Source organism: Bufo gargarizans, chromosome 6 (assembly GCF_014858855.1).
Source record: "Bufo gargarizans isolate SCDJY-AF-19 chromosome 6, ASM1485885v1, whole genome shotgun sequence".
NCBI classification, from domain to species: domain Eukaryota; kingdom Metazoa; phylum Chordata; class Amphibia; order Anura; family Bufonidae; genus Bufo; species Bufo gargarizans.
In genome coordinates, this window is record NC_058085.1 from 107,291,905 (window position 1) to 107,308,371 (window position 16,467).

The window sequence follows — 16,467 nt, forward strand, 5'->3', positions numbered from 1 at the left end:
TCCCTCATTATCCCAATTACAATGAGCAGATAAAAGGTCCAGAGTTCATTTCAAGTGTGCTATTTGCATTTGGAATCTGTTACTGTCAACTCTCAAGATGAGATCCAAAGAGCTGTCACTATCAGTGAAGCAAGCCATCATTAGGCTGAAAAAAAAAAAAAAACCTCAAAGAGATAGCAAAAATGTTAGGCGTGGCCAAAACAACTGTTTGGAACATTCTTAAAAAGAAGGAACGCATCGGTGAGCTCAGCAACACCTAAAGACCCGGAAGACCACGGAATACAACTGTGGTGGATGAACGAAGAATTATTTCCCTGGTGAAGAAAACGCCCTTCACAACAGTTGGCCAGATCAAGAACACTCTCCAGGAGGTAGGTGTATGTGTGTCAAAGTCAACAATCAAGAGAAGACTTCACCAGAGTGAATACAGAGGGTTCACCACAAGATGTAAACCATTGGTAAGCCTCAAAAACAGGAAGGCCAAATTAGAGTTTGCCAAACGACATCTAAAAAAGCCTTCACAGTTCTGGAACAACATCTTATGGACAGATGAGACCAAGATTATTTTGTACCAGAGTGATGGGAAGAGAAGAGTATGGAGAAGGAAAGGAACTGCTCATGATCCTAAACATACCACCTCATCAGTGTAGCATGGTGGTGGTAGTGTCATGGTGTGGGCATGTATGGCTGCCAATGGAACTGGTTCTCTTGTATTTATTGATGACGTGATTGCTGACAAAAGCAGCAGGATAAATTCTGAAGTGTTTTGGGCAAGACTATCTGCTCATATTCAGCCACATGCTTCAGAACTCATTGGACGGCGCTTCACAGTGCAGATGGACAATGACCCAAAGCATACTGCAAAAGCAACCAAGAGTTTTTTAAGGGAAAGAGGTGGAATGTTATGCAATGGCCAAGTCAATCACCTGACCTGAATCCTATTTGAGCATGCATTTCACTTGCTGAAGACAAAACTGAAGGGAAGATGCCCCAAGAACAAGCAGGAACTGAAGACAGTTGCAGTAGAGGCCTGGCAGAGCATCACCAGGGATGAAACCCAGCGTCTGGTGATGTCTATGCGTTCCAGACTTCAGGCTGTAATTGACTGCAAAGGATTAGCAACCAAGTATTAAAAAGTGAAAGTTTGATTTATGATTATTATTCTGTCCCATTACTTTTGGTCCCTTAACAAGTGGGAGGCACATATGCAAACTGTTGTAATTCCTGCACCGTTCACCTGATTTGGATGTTAATACCCTCAAATTAAAGCTGACGGTCTGCAGTTAAAGCACATCTTCTTTGTTTCATTTCAAATCCATTGTGGTGGTGTATAGAGCCAAACATGTTAGAATTGTGTCGATGTCACAATATTTATGTACCTGGCTGTTTGTGTTGTCAGTGGGGAGAGAGGAGAAAACTACTGCTCATCTTTTGGGAGAACAAAAGGATTGGGCAAAATTATTCAGTTTGCCTGATCCCTCACTCCCTTGACATCATCTGTAGGAGAAGAGTTGGGAGCTCCCTATATACATTAGATTTATAGTCGAACCTGTTCTCCACGGTTTTTCCTGACAATACACTAATGTGTATGGGGGCCTTGGACACCTTTAAATGGAAATACGTCCAGTCTCCAGATAGTTCTCTGCAGACAAAAGGGGGAGGTGGGAACTTTTCTCTTGGAGATCTGTCTTTATACTGATAAATGATCATTTGACGACACAGGCCCCAAACTCTCTTGTGATTTCTATCAAGTGCAGAGTTGTTATGGAGACCTAGTATTATCATTTATACATTCCCATAAACTATAGATATAAATTAAGAGAAAAAAAATTCATAACATTTCCACTTTGTCTTTTCACCTGGACAGATTTTGTTGTGGACGCTACAAGGAAAGGAAATAAAATCCGATTTGCAAACCACTCTGTGAATCCCAATTGCTATGCTAAAGGTGTGTATTTTCCCTGCATGGACAGAAGATGGGGAACCATGGGTCAGTTATCTTGAGCTACGTTCACAACGTCTGCGCTAGCTTTTCTGTTTTTATCTTCCATTCAAGGAACAAAAAACATAACAAAAAAAAAAAGAGGCATCATCAGATTCGTCATATGACAGAAAGAACGATGCCCAGTGTTTCCCATTGTCGATAATGGGGTCCACCAGTTTTCCATCAGGGAGCTGGTGCGCTATTTTATCTGGATTTTTAAAAAGAATATGCAGTGGCATCCCTAACAGAGCTTCCAACACAGATGGGAATATGGCTTTACATGTTCCGGGAAAATGGGTACACTCCGTTTTAAGGGTTTGTCACCTGTTGCCACAATTTTACAACTTAAATAGATATTCTATATAAAAACATAAGAACTTGTAAATCAATAGCTTTACTCGCTGGTGTATGCCACAGCTGTATTCTCAGTCTGGCTGTTTTCATGGGAACCTATCAACAAGCTTGTATGCAACACTGAACCAGAATTAAATGGTTTGTAATCTTTATTACTTGTTAATAGCCCTACAATTATTTACAGATTAACAGTTATCATCTAATCCTTCTTCTCCATGTTTCTGGTTGTTTTCTCCTGTGAACAACACATTTCCTGAAAACCTTGCACCACTGACATGTGTAAGTCTTTTGTATTTTTATGTGTCTTGCAGTGGTTATGGTGAATGGAGACCACCGCATTGGAATATTTGCCAAACGAGGAATCCAGGCTGGAGAAGAATTGTTTTTTGACTATCGGTGAGAATTTATAGAAACATAGAATGTGTCGGCAGATAAGAACCATTTGGCCCATCTAGTCTGCCCAATATACTGAATGATGAACGATGCATGAGGAATTAGGAGATACTGGTGCGAACATCAGCATGTGCAAATATGAAATACCTAATGATCTGATAGATAGATAGATAGATAAATCTACAATCTTATTCCTTGCACAATACACCCAAATGTTATCTATACAGATGTGACAGTCCTGGTCAATTTGTGGAGGGTTTTCTGAGGTCATCAGTATCTGATTAGTGGGGACCCCCAGTTTTTGAGAAGGCACAAGTGCTTGCAGTAGCGCCACAGTTTTCTGGAAGCTCATCAAGCACAGTGTCATACATTGTATGACTCCTGTGCTTAGTATCTCAGCTCAGCCCCACTCACTTCAATGGGGAAGAGCCGTGCCTAGGCCATGTGACTGATGAACAGGATGTCATATGGACTAGGCTAAGCTGTGAGAAGGCTGTTCTGCTACTGCGAGCGCTAGTGCCTTCTGAAATAGCTGATCAGACCACCACTGATCAGATATTGATAACCTATCCAGAAGATAGGTCATCAGTATACAAGTCTCAGAAAACAGCTTTAAAGAGAAGGCGCTGCACTTTAGGGGCCACCAAGCTTTGTTGTACAGGCAGTATACTAACACTTTATATACTGATACACACATTTTAACTGGAGAACATCTGTCCCTTTGTCACCCCAAGTTTATATTCTCATTTTCTTTTTCAGGTACAGCCAGGCGGATGCTCTGAAATATGTGGGCATAGAAAGAGAGACTGATGTCATCTAATATCCTGCCCACCCAAAGCAATAACCTACTAAATTTGTCTGTTTGTCCATTGTAAAATACAATACATTTCCTTTATAAATGTAGTGGTAAGAATGACCATGGAAGGTCATGAGGTGATCCATGAATATGTGGCTATGTACAGCCTGCTCTACAATCAGTCACATATCCAAGCTGTCTATGGACATTATTGATTGGTCTGAACATTTCATAGATGCTCTTTAAGTCAAATGCGAAAAGTATGGCTTGTCGTGGGTCACATACAGTTTAAAGCACAAACTCTTCAAAATGATGTATATTCCAATTTGCTTAAAGGGGTTGTCCGAGTTATGGAAAAAAAAAGATATAGCACTGTAAATCTGATCGTCAACGATATATAACTAAGCTAAGCAAGTTTTAGGCAAAAAAAGATCTATTTCCTAATTTCCCTGGTTCTCTTCTGGCCCTTTGTTTACTTGCACTAAAAACAATCTCTCCCCCTCCCCCTGCACTGCTAAGGGAGTGAATACAAGTGCTGCCCTGAGTGACATGTCTTCCTGCTGGGAGACTCCGCAGCATGTTGTAAGTGTAGGACTACAAGTCCCAGCTGTATAATGACACTGCTAAGGGAGTGAATGCAAGTGCTGCCCTGAGTGACATGTCTTCCTGCTGGGAGACTCCGCAGCATGTTGTATGCGTAGAACTACAAGTCCCAGCTTTATAATGACATTGCTAAGGGAGTGTATACAAGTGCTGCCCTGAGTGACATGTCTGCCTGCTGGGAGACTCAGCAGCATGTTGTATGTGTAGAACTACAAGTCCCAGCTGTACAATGACACTGCTAATACACACATGATCTTCCCCCTACCTGTAATGCTCTGCAGAACTTCTGTTTCAGCTCCTGTGCCCAGCATGCCTGTAGCTACACAGTAAACACTTCAGCCCTGAGTCTGTGCAGCTGAAGGGGTTAAGAATCCTGGGGGGAGAGCAATAAGCAGCAGCCGGCAGTGCAGGGGGGCGTGGCCAGCACAGTGACCTCTCCTGTACAGATCTCTCAGGCTTGTGCACTAACATAATCAGAGCAGGGAGAGAAGCTGACATCACAGGTCATGTGACCCTCAGTGAAATCTGAGAAACCAGCCACTGGAGATAAAGTGAGTTAACTGGAAAGCTGTTACATTTGCCTAGTTAGAAACATAGAAAGAATAAAAAAATAACTCGGACAACCCCTTTAATAGAAATTAAAGTTGACCTGTCAGAAGCACAAAGTGAACCATTCAAGGTATGGGCAGTACCAATTTGCTCCTTTATGTGTAGGTGACAGGTCTAGTTTTAAGGGTAAGCCCACTGCTGAATGTAATGGCTTTGCAGCGGGACATTAACCCTTCCTGTTCTATCTGAACAGTAATGTCCATTCTTTCTGTATACGCTGCAAGCCAAGAAAGTGGTCACTACTCCGCTTGAGGATACAGGGTGGGTGGTCCGATTTCTTTGCACTCTTTACATAACACCGTGAAACCGCGCCAACATTGGCATGTATACTCCTTTCATAAAAGCTTCTATGATGTATGGTTTTAGGTGTAGTAATGTCAGTTGTACATATATTATTTCTACAGATATTTTTATGTAAAATGAACATTATTTTAGATGTTTCATGGAAGTTTTAAGGCCTTTGACCATCAACCTAGTGATTTATGCAGTGGTATCATAATCGTGGAGTTGTGGTGCATTATTCATTATATTACAGAGTGATTCCTTATAACACCAGTTACAGTTTATGCAAATAGTATATACAGGATTTTACGTATCAGTCATGTACTCTTCATTTATGACAGTACTAACTCTATATGAACACTTGCAGATGCACTTTAAATGAATAGTGTTATACATTGGTACGTTTGACTATGGAAAACCAGTTTACAGTTTATATATAGATATTGACTAAATGTCTTGTTTTAGTTATCTTGTACTGATCTAGCTCTATGTACTCAGAATCCTGCAAGCTTCAGAGCTGCACTCTCTTATTCCTTCCTGGCTCATTGTCTTCATAGAGATTGCTCTCACAACTTATAAACTGGAATTTGTAGTCTTCAGGTGCTGTACAGTAAACTGATTTCAGAGACTGTTGGGCCTTATTCACACATTTTGAAACTTATGAAGATTTAGGTGTGGACTCCTTTCCTAAATCCTCAGATCTGCTCACATTCTACATCCAGTGCAAGTTAATGTGGCATTCACATGTTCAAGAAAAAAATCTGTGCGGATACAGTATCTGTCTGAACCATGTTAAAAAATGATCTGCGGGCAGAATAGGCATGTTCATTCCTCTTGCAGATCCTATACGGGGTTTGTCACAGATTAAGCAAATCCTCCAGCAGATCTCATGTCACTCTCAGATCCTCCTTTATATGCATGACAGATTTGCCATAGGCAAATTGCAAACATGTGAACATACCCATACACTTCTTGAATACCACGCAGCACATAACACTTCAATATAGGAGCTCATCTTTTTGCGGACATTGATCCAGCAGGTAGTGCTGTCACCCGGTCTTCAGTATTTTAAATGACAATGGGGTATTATACTAAGGATCAGTGCATTTGCAAAGTTATTGAACATTTTTATCTGTATATTATATATAAACTGGAAAATAACACTCAAAGTACTCTTTGACTTTATATAATCCTGCAGCTGTGGGCAGTGCGGCAGGTACTGGCAGCATGGATGCTATAGTCACAGCACATTGCACTATATGCATGCTGCTATTACCTAGGAAGCTTTATTCTTTGCTTTTCCTGTGACTGCATAAAGACAAGCATTAATATGTAGGCACCACAGTTTACATAGCATGATGTAGAGAACATTGGCTTTCGTGCCTCAGTGCAGACTTTCCAGCATCATAAGAAATGTTTCTATAGATATATTGTATTACAAAGTGAGACAGTGGTTGTATAGACTGTCAATCTGTTGGTTAAACTTGTGGAAGACTGGCACAATATGCAACTAATTTCAGTTGTGGTGCCGTGTTCATCACCAGATGTGCTCAGTGTTGCGGAATACGGCGGCGCACATTACACAAGTATCACACACTTGTGCAACCACAGACTGGTTTACTAGTGTGCTGGAATATGGCCTTGTATGTCTTATAAGTCTGGTGCATTATGAGAAAAGACAGAAAGATACTATTCTTAGTGAACAGAGGGTTGAGAAAGTGCGTTCTCTTTCCCTTCTTTTCTGTTCCTTTACTAATAGGTCCACTTATATTCTTTCTTCCCATATAAATAACATCAGACCATTGCAGAAATTCTTCGCTCCTGCTCATTCTGCCCAGTTTACCTGCCAGTTCCATTGTGCACCTCACAAATACCAATTATCAATCTCCTTCCATAGTTTATTTGTATAATACCAACTATAGTATGTTGCTGAAGAGCGCCTTTCATGAGACAGCGCCAGCTACAAGTCCCCAGTAAAGGGTCTTTATACAATGAAATTGGTTAGTATTGCTCTCTGACAGGTGCTGCACCATGCTGATACTGGTAACCCATTACATCTTGTACTTATTGCACTAAAATATAATTTCTTGGTTTTACTATATGTGCTCTATACTGCCTTTTATGGTGGATATGTGCTATTTTATGATCAAACACATATTTAGAAATGTCAGCTTTATACCGTTTAACTAGTAAACAAGTGTCTACTGTGCTGAACCCAAGACTGACAACCCTGTAGTGTGGATCTCTGTAACCTGTCTTCCATCGCCCACTTCCCAATGGAAGAATCCTACTTTATTTGTTTATCAAGGCAATAATGACAGCAGATATTGGTTTGCTGCTCTTTTGATATATCTCTGCCCCCAAGGTAACACTATGGCCACAATTCTTAGTATACAATTGGGAAATTTATCACGACTGGAATTGATCCCTGGCGCTCAAGGAGGCACGTTCCTCCTAATAAATTAAGCACAATTTTGCCCCTCTGTACCCCAGGCAGGTTCCAGCTTGGAGTTCGCATTGATTTTACCCAGTTTTTGCCATAAAGTATAGTAAATTTGCTGTGGAGGCTCCGCACCCCCTCCACATCCCACCCCTTGTCCTAATTGCTTTTGAAAAATAGCAAAAAAAAGCCCCAAAAGGGCACAAATATAGCATGCATCGTAATTTGTTTATGCCATAAAAGTGGTATAAAAGCTTTAATAAATCTGCCGCATTGTGTAGCCAGTGCTGGAAGGGTTTACTTTTAGGCATGGGGTTTGTGCTTCATGTTTTTTTACACACGTTCCCTCCCCCCCCAAAAAAAAAAGCTTCTTTAGCACAACAATCTGACATTCTTAGATACAATCATGCAATTAAACCTGTGTAGGCTTTACAGTGGTTGGGGCAACAAAGTGGCAGCTTCCACTCTTCATGGTGAAATAGACACGTTGTGGTACCTAACATTTTAATGCGTATGCATTTCATAGAATTAGGATAAGTAATATCTTAATCCATACAAGGCCTCAGTATCTTTGGACATTGAGAGCCTCCGGGTGTTATGTCTTCTTTTATTCATGGTTCTTGAATTTGTTAAACCTATTTTTATTTTATTTTATTTTTTTTATCTTAAAGGGGCTTTGTCACTTCAGTAAATTACATTTATCATGTAGAGAAAGTTAATACAAGGCACTTACTAATGTATTGTGATTGTCCATATTGCCTCCTTTGCTGGCTTGATTTTTTTTTTTTCCATCACATTATACACCGCTCATATCCAGAGGTTATGACCACCCTGCAATCCAGCAGAGGTGGCTGTGCTTGTACACTAAAGGAAAAAGCGCTCATATCTGCACTGGAGCGGTGGCTGTAACTCCTGGAAGCAAGCATTGTATATTGCGATAGAAAAATGAATGAAGCCAGCAAAGAAGACCGTATGGACAACCACAATACATTAGTAACTGCCTTGTATTAACTCTTGTCTCCATGATAAAGGACATTTGCTGAAGTAAGACAACCCCTTTAAATTTTGCATAGGAGAAGATACTATATAAATATATACATTAATATGCATGATTATATGTCACCATCAGTGTATGCAAAGTTGTACGTAATATCTAACAATTTTTATGCACATTTTAAGAAATTATATGTGCCGTAAAGAAGAATTGTGTAAAGTCTTTTATACTCTCTGGATGTTGGGCGGACTGACCTGTTATGTATATTTGTGGCAGCCATGTATTAAAAAAATAAATGTAGTGCCTCTTTGCATGTACAGAACAGCTTGTGTCCATGCTTTGTGTTCTACACAACTAGCCCAACCTGAAAAGCTATTAAACTATAAACAATCACGAGAGCCAGTGGAAGGTAAGTTACTAATAATTGCCTTTTTTTATTATATGAAACTATTGGATGTTTACTTGTGGTGAACTGGATTTGTTGCCACAAAATTTCATGTGGCAAATCTCCAGCATTGTACAGTACCAGCAAAGCAGTTAAGAAATCTCATCCATGTGCTGCAAAACGAATCCACAGGGTAAATTGAGCTGTGGTGTGAATTTTAAATACTTGGCATGTCAATTTATACTGCAGATTCCCACTAAAGATTTGCAGGATCTGACTACACAGAGTTTGTTTTTAAGGGACGTTTACACGGGCCGAGAATCGTATAATCATCGCTAACGAGCATTCATAGTAACGTTCGTTAGCGAATACCCGATAAATGAGCAAAACCCTTGTGTGAACACAAAAATCCTTGTTTACCGACAGTGGATTGTGCTGTGTAAACACAATCTGCTGCCAGGAAACAACGAGTCAGTATAGGGAAGAGCGATGGCATTACCGAACGTTCCTCCCCATACTCTGGAGGAGATTTACATGCAGCGGTCTCCTCCACCAGTGAGCAGAAGATTGTCGGGAAGGAACGCTTCCTTCCCAACAATCTGCTGTTATATCGTCCTGTGTAAAGGAACCCATAAGCCTGATAGGGACTGTATACACACAACAGTAGGACATTTTCAACCTGCTAGCAACCAAGCGCTGTACACGTACGGCAAGAGATTAAAGTTCTGGCTCCTGCAATCTAGCAGAAGAAGGTTGGGTCCCCAGCCATCACTTTAGCGGTTTATTATTACTTCTGCCCACTCCTCTTATTGGTGCATAGTGCTCTGTGAGCGATATACCGCTCTCTCTATTGGACAGAGCAGAGCTGATGGGTCTTCACAGACTCTGATCTGCTTTGCCTATGTCAAATGCGTTTACAGGGGCCTGTATTCCCATGTACATGGGGCTTCCTTGGATGCCTCAGTTACAATAAAAAAAGCACCAGTGTCCCCCAGAAATAAGTTAAAAAAAACATAATAAATATATATAATAAAATACAAATAAAAGAAAAAACCTACACCAACTGAAACAGTCGCCATTATTACTCTATTCATATGAAACTATACATATATATCCTATATAGGGAACTCAGTTTAATTTATTTTGGTGTCAGTTTGAATATTTAAATAATTAAGGAGCTATAGTTGTGCAAAAAATGTTCTAAAACGATAATAAACAGCCCTAGGTGTCATGTATAAAACGTTGCAAAAATTATTTTGGTGGTCCAACAAATTAAAAAGTTAAGACAGTTAACCCACCACAATCTGAATCATGACAAGTGTCTATCCCTATCATCTATGCCTTGGTCGAACCTGATGTACGTATGTCTTTTTTCCAACCTTGATGAATAAGCTGCTCCCTGGCATCTCGGGATGCGTTTTGTCTCCTGCACCAAGCAAGGCTCAAGTTTGTTGGAAATTCTAAATGATTCCATTCATCCTCTGCTTCTTGAAGGGGTTGCCAGAGTTGGCTAAAAATATTTGTCTGGTCTGCGTTTACTTGGCAGCAGTGATATGGCTGTACATCTGTGTGACCACTACAGTCAATCATATAGCGCCGGGGCCAGTGATTGGTTGCAACAGTCACTTGTGCATATTGCCACTCACAACTGCAGCCAAGTAAGCACACACCAGCATGGGACTAGAGGGAATGGTTGGGAAATGAACTGGCAAATAATGCTTCTTTTATATTTGTCTTATCACATGTGCGCCCTTTTGACAAAATTTGGGCATATCAGATTGTTGGCCAGTCCCTCCAAAATCGGTAGATTAGGCCAACTTTGATCTAATGTGTATTGCCATCTCTAGAGTAGTGTTTCATGTGTCAGAACTGCAGTATGTGCTCTAGATGTGGCAGACTAACGTACACAGTATACATAGGATAGAATGTTACTATGGTTAATAAAAGTACATCGAACCATAACTGGATTTGAAGGCATACTGCACATTTTTTAATCCGAAGCTTGCCCATTAGGTTCCAGAAATCTGCAGAGGAGGAGATCTGTGAAAACGTAACAAGATTTTGGAGTTTTTGTCAATTATGCAGGGCACCCAGTAGCCCGTTGTATACATGATACATTTGCTGCTGTCTCCTTTTGCAAATCTACTTATTTTACTTGATTACACATGCACCTAAGGTTTTAATTTTCTTTAACATAAAATGCATTCTGAGAAAACTAGCTATGACACTTAAATGAGCACACACTCCAGAAATATCCATCATATATCTTTTATTCCATCAGGTTTTGTTGAACAGAATGCATTTGTAAAAATACATTGCTTTGTATTGTAACATACATGTAAAGGTATATGCATTTGTCACCATATGGCATTCTATGGAAAGATTACTAATTGCATTTTGACAAAATGTAGATTCAATCCGTATTAAAGTAACATGAGCAACAAGCAGACCACAGGGGCTAAATCTGATTAACACTTCCTCCATTCTTATCAATTATTTCTTACATTGTTCAACACCTTTTCTAAAATTCTGTAGTTTTAAGGGATTTTTTTAATCCGTTCCCACCTAATTAAATCACAGCTCAACTTGTCTGAACTATAGAAGATAATGTTAATTAAAGAGATTTTCCCACCATAAACATCATCTATCCAGAGCATGTTGAAATCCCCACCATTCAGTAGAGCAAGGTGCTCCATCTCCATTTCTCTTCAACAGCACAACCACTTCTGCTGGTTGTGCTGCAGAGTCTGTATGATTCAGAAGAACGGATGCTCAACCTCACCAGTCATGAAGTGGTGGGAAAACCTTTTAAACTGACCAGGCTACCATTGAAGACCAGAGAAGTTGTGGAAAGGATTACATGCACAGTGAGCGTCAGTCTTCCCTTTCAGAGTTGGCTGAGAATCACTGAATAAAACAGCCCACTAGACTCATAAGACCACAGTGATCAGGGGCTTCCATCAAACCATAAGGTCACAATCTGCTACTACTGACGACATAATGGTGTTTAAGCAGTATCATAGATCAAAACAGGCAACATAACAGATCCTAGGAAAAACCAGTCGATGCCCCTTGTTACAATCCATTGCTCTATTACATAGAGTCCTTTTTTTTCCCCTTTGCAGTTCTGGCTGGCAAAAAAAAAAAACAGTTTAGAGAAGTTCCTATAGATTGATGAATGCATTGGTCCAGTCCATATTCTAAAGGCCTGCATACACTTTAGAGTATTGTCAAGCAAAATCCAGTGACAATATAATGTGTAACGGGCACTTTCATCTCTCCCTCGATTGATGATCTTTTTGTTCACCCAGGTGATAAGCTGCTACTAGGGATGAGTGAACTTTGTGTTTCAAGTTCGGCGTACAAGGTTCGGGTTATTTAAGAATTCCTCTACCACGGACCATATAAGTTATGGTCTGTAGTAGGAGAATCCATAACGAAATTCTTAGATAACCCGAACCTTGTACGTCGAACTTGAAACACAAAGTTCACCCAACACTAGCTGCTACCAGTGGTGTTGAGCAGCAGCTTTCTCCCTATTGAACTGAGCATTTATGGGGGAATCAGGAGAGAGAGCAGTTGTTTGGCCAACAGCTATTGAAGGTGTTTAAGCATCTTATGAAGAGTAGCGCTTTTCCTAAGGTGCCCATATGCCTAAAACTCCTATAGCAGGGATCAGCAACATACGGCACTCCAGTTCCTGTAAAACTACAACTTCCAGCATGCAAAAATACTTGGCTTTTCTTGTAACTCCCATAAAAGTAAAAAAAGGATACTGGGACTTGTAGTTTCAGAACATTTGTAGTGCCGGAGGCTGCTGATCCCTGTCCTCTAGACTGATTAATATATTGTTCCATATCCTAAGCAGGGCAGGTGCTCACTGACGCCTTTACAAATGCTCAACCCCAATAGTTGGCCTGATAACTGTCCAGTGTAACATGACCTTAAAGGGTTTGTGCCAAGGTTAGAGGTTATCCCCTATCCACAGGATAGGAAATAACAAACTTTTCGCTGGGACCCCCACCAATCTTGAGAATGGGGTTTCCATTCTCCTTCTCTTATGCAGCAGCAGGTTGGACATGCACCCTGTTGCTCCATTCATGCTTTATACACCTGCCGGAAATAGCCGACCCCAGCAATTACTTATCCTTTATACTGTGGATAGTGGATAACTTCAACACTTGGTACAACCCCTTTAAAGGCTATGGAAACTTTTGACATTTCATTCTACTCATTTTGAGCTAAAAATCATTTCTGCAGTATGTCTTTATAAAAAAATTTAACAGTTTCCCTCTACAGCTTTCACTTTTAGTGCATCTGCAGATTTGCTTTCTGCTTCACAGTAAATCTGTCAATGAGCTGGACAGCTGGAACTGTAGCCCTTTTCAGTACTGTCCTAACAGCCTATAAAGATTATAGCTAAATTCTTATTAGTTTGATAATAATTTAGTTTAAATTAGTGTTTATGAGCTGTCAGGAGTTCAGAGATAAGGGCTCTTTATTGTATTCACTGACCTTCTGCATTTGCCTGCAGATACTGAAAGTGAAAGCTGTAGAGGCAATCTGTTGATTTTTTTTGAAAACAAAGACCAATTAAAAATGTTTTAACCCCAAATGAGTAGAATGCAGTAATTAAAAAAAATAAAAAATTGCCCCCAGAGGTGAGAGTAGCCTTTATGATGCCCATTGAATTAAAGGGAATAAATGTCACCATGAAAGTGCAATTTAGGATACAGGCAGTATGTTATAGAGCAGAGGAGCTGAGCAGATTTATATATTGTTTTATAAGAAAAGATTCAGTAAAACTTGTATTTCATTCTTTTAAATTCCTTCCCATTCTGGGCTTTAAAGTCTTATCAGTAATTGACAGCTATCACTGTATAAACAGTCATAGCGGAAGTCACTGATAGGACCGTCTCCTAGACTTTAAAGCCTAGAATGAGCAGGAATTTAAATGAAAAAATAAAATAAAAAACAAAGTATGCTGAATCGTTTCCCATCAGTCTGCTCAGCTCCTCCTGCTCTATAACGTGCTGCCTGTAGCTCAGTCACTATGTTCAACATGACAAGTTCCCTTAATAATGGTTTTATTTTTGATCTCTGAATACTGTTTGCGTACTTATAATTCTATACTTTTGATACAACCTAATATATGTGCAGTACATTAGACCAAATAAATGATAAGCAAGTAAATATAATAGTCATTTCAGCTGCAAACTCTCAGGCCTCCCTGAACATGCACAAAACTGCATAAGCAATAGAGCGCCGTTTCCTCAATATAATTGTATTCCATAAGCAGGTTCAGACGACGCGACTTAGGCGGTATTACTGTGGTTGAGTGATTGACTAGGACCACTTGCATCAAGAAGACATATTGTTGCATGTTTTTTTCTGACACATTCAGTAGTAGGAGCCAGATGCCCCTGAAGCACTGAATGTTGGCGAGACCTCTGCCCATCATGAAAACCTGCTTGGAACCAGTATTTTATTACATCCAAGCTAGGCACCATAATATAAAAATAAAAAAAACACAATGAAAAAACATCAACCTTCAACTTGGATCAGGATTTTCTGAATGCTTTACCATTTCTTACCAGCAATCCAACATCACACACATTATGATTAGGTGACTACTGATCAACCTCCCTAAAACATCAGCTGATTGACAGATCCGAAGCTAAGGATAAATCCATTATACATCTAAATAAAAAGGTGTTTTTTTTTTGCATACTTGTTTATAGTGTGAGATCTACAATACCACATCATCTCCTCTCCCCTTTATGTATAAAGCTATATTATTGTAATAGATAGGAGTTGACAAGTGTCATACTGAATGTATTGTCCTTGTTCTGGCAGTGTTGTTCACAAAGGTTTATGTCCGGTGCGGTCAGCAGCCATTGAGAAGTTCAGGGTGGTCAAGGGATGAAACAAAGACTTTCTGTGCACTGCAAAATAACCAAGTTCCACTATACACACTATGTGATGATAGGCAGGTTATTGCTGTTAAAGGGGTTGTCCAGGATTAGTAGGATCTATTTTCCCCCCCCACAAAAACAGCACCACATTTCTTCATAGGCTGTGTCGGATACTGTAGCTTGGGCCATTGACACAACCATTTAGCTTTCTGTTCTTCTGATCCATCAGAAGAACAGAAAAAAATGGATCCATTATTTTGAGCATTAGTTTGCACTAAAAAGAAGTGATTTTTTTTTGAGACTCCGTTATGATCAGTTTATGCCACTTCTGTCAGAGATTACTTATTTTTGATGGGAAAAAAGGTACTGCATGCAGGACTTTTTCTCCCATCAAAAATAACTGATCTCTGATGGAAATGACACACTAACTGATGCCCAAAATAACGGATCAGGTTTTTTTTTGTGTTCTTCTGATTAGATCAGAACAACGGAAAGCTAAACAGTGATGTGAACTCAGCCTTATTTCCATGAAGCTGGGCTGCAATGCCAGAGCCTATTTTATGATCGCAGACAACACTTTTCATTGTATAGTGTTCTGCTTACAGATGTTTCACACGGAGTGCCTATCTTCTGGAAGTGCAGTGTATGGCATTTTCTATTCATGAATCCCATTAAACACATTGCATCCTTTTTGTGCCACAGTAGTTGTGAAGCATACCACTATCTCCTCCGTCCACTCTCATGTGACCCAATGTTAAATCAGCAATGAGACCCCTGGGTTACATCCCAGTCAAAACCAAATGTCCAGTTAAGTAAGAAACAGCACTTGCACAGAATCTTGAAAGGCTGTGTTTCCATACTACAGTATTTCATGTTTTGTTTAGTTTTTTACTGTAAAGAAATTTTATTTTTATTTTTTAAGCCAAACCTATGATTATATCCCAAATTAGAAGAATGCATACCGAACAGCACTATTGGGCCCAGTCTAATTATTCTGCATGTTAAAGGAAGTTCTTGTTATAACCTGTTAGGATTGTTTAGCGCATGTCAGTGAATGAGATGGGTGAAAGTGTCTGAACCTTTTTATATACAGCAGCTTTTACAAACATCAACTTGCATAATTTTTGCTCATCATTTCTTGGAGAACAGCCTAAGGCTCCATTCACACGTCCGCAATTCCGTTCCGCATTTTGCAGAATGGAGTTGCGGACCCATTCATTTCGATGAGGCAGCACTATATGCTGCCCGGATCCGCACTTCCGCGTCCGCAATTCCGTTCCCGAAAGAAATAGAACATGTCCTATTTTTGTCCGCAATTGCGGACAAGATTAGGCATTTTCTGTTAAGTGCCGGCGATGTGCGGTCCGCAAAATGCGGAACGCACATTGCCGGTGTCCGTGTTTTGCGGATCCGCAAAACGCACACGGACGTGTAAATGGACCCTTAGACATCTTACACTCCTCGCTTCTGTACATTAAACGAGGCACATTTTATTTAACATTTTTCAAGAGATCAGACACTTGTGAATAATTGACAGTTCAATATAAGATCAACATTGAAATGTGTGCTAACTGAAAGCCAGAGAAGATAGTATACACAAGATTCTTCTTAAGTCCTTGGATCACAGAAGTTGATTGATTTCCTACTATCTATGAAGCATATTTTAGGACCAGTTATTCTAAAGGTTGATATTTCTTCCAGTGTAGAATTCA

General features: G+C 39.9%; 1 protein-coding gene across 1 annotated transcript in view; it reads left to right on the plus strand.

The window, feature by feature from the left end:
- The window catches only part of EZH1 (enhancer of zeste 1 polycomb repressive complex 2 subunit), a 67,611-nt gene extending 63,637 nt beyond the window's left edge, over window positions 1-3,974 (plus strand). The window contains exons 21-23 of the mRNA XM_044298048.1: window positions 1,868-1,948; window positions 2,650-2,734; window positions 3,491-3,974. Coding sequence (XP_044153983.1) covers window positions 1,868-1,948; window positions 2,650-2,734; window positions 3,491-3,551 — 227 coding nt within the window. The 3' untranslated portion in view covers window positions 3,552-3,974. The remainder of the gene's footprint in view (window positions 1-1,867; window positions 1,949-2,649; window positions 2,735-3,490) is intronic.
- The last annotated feature ends 12,493 nt before the right edge of the window (window positions 3,975-16,467 follow it).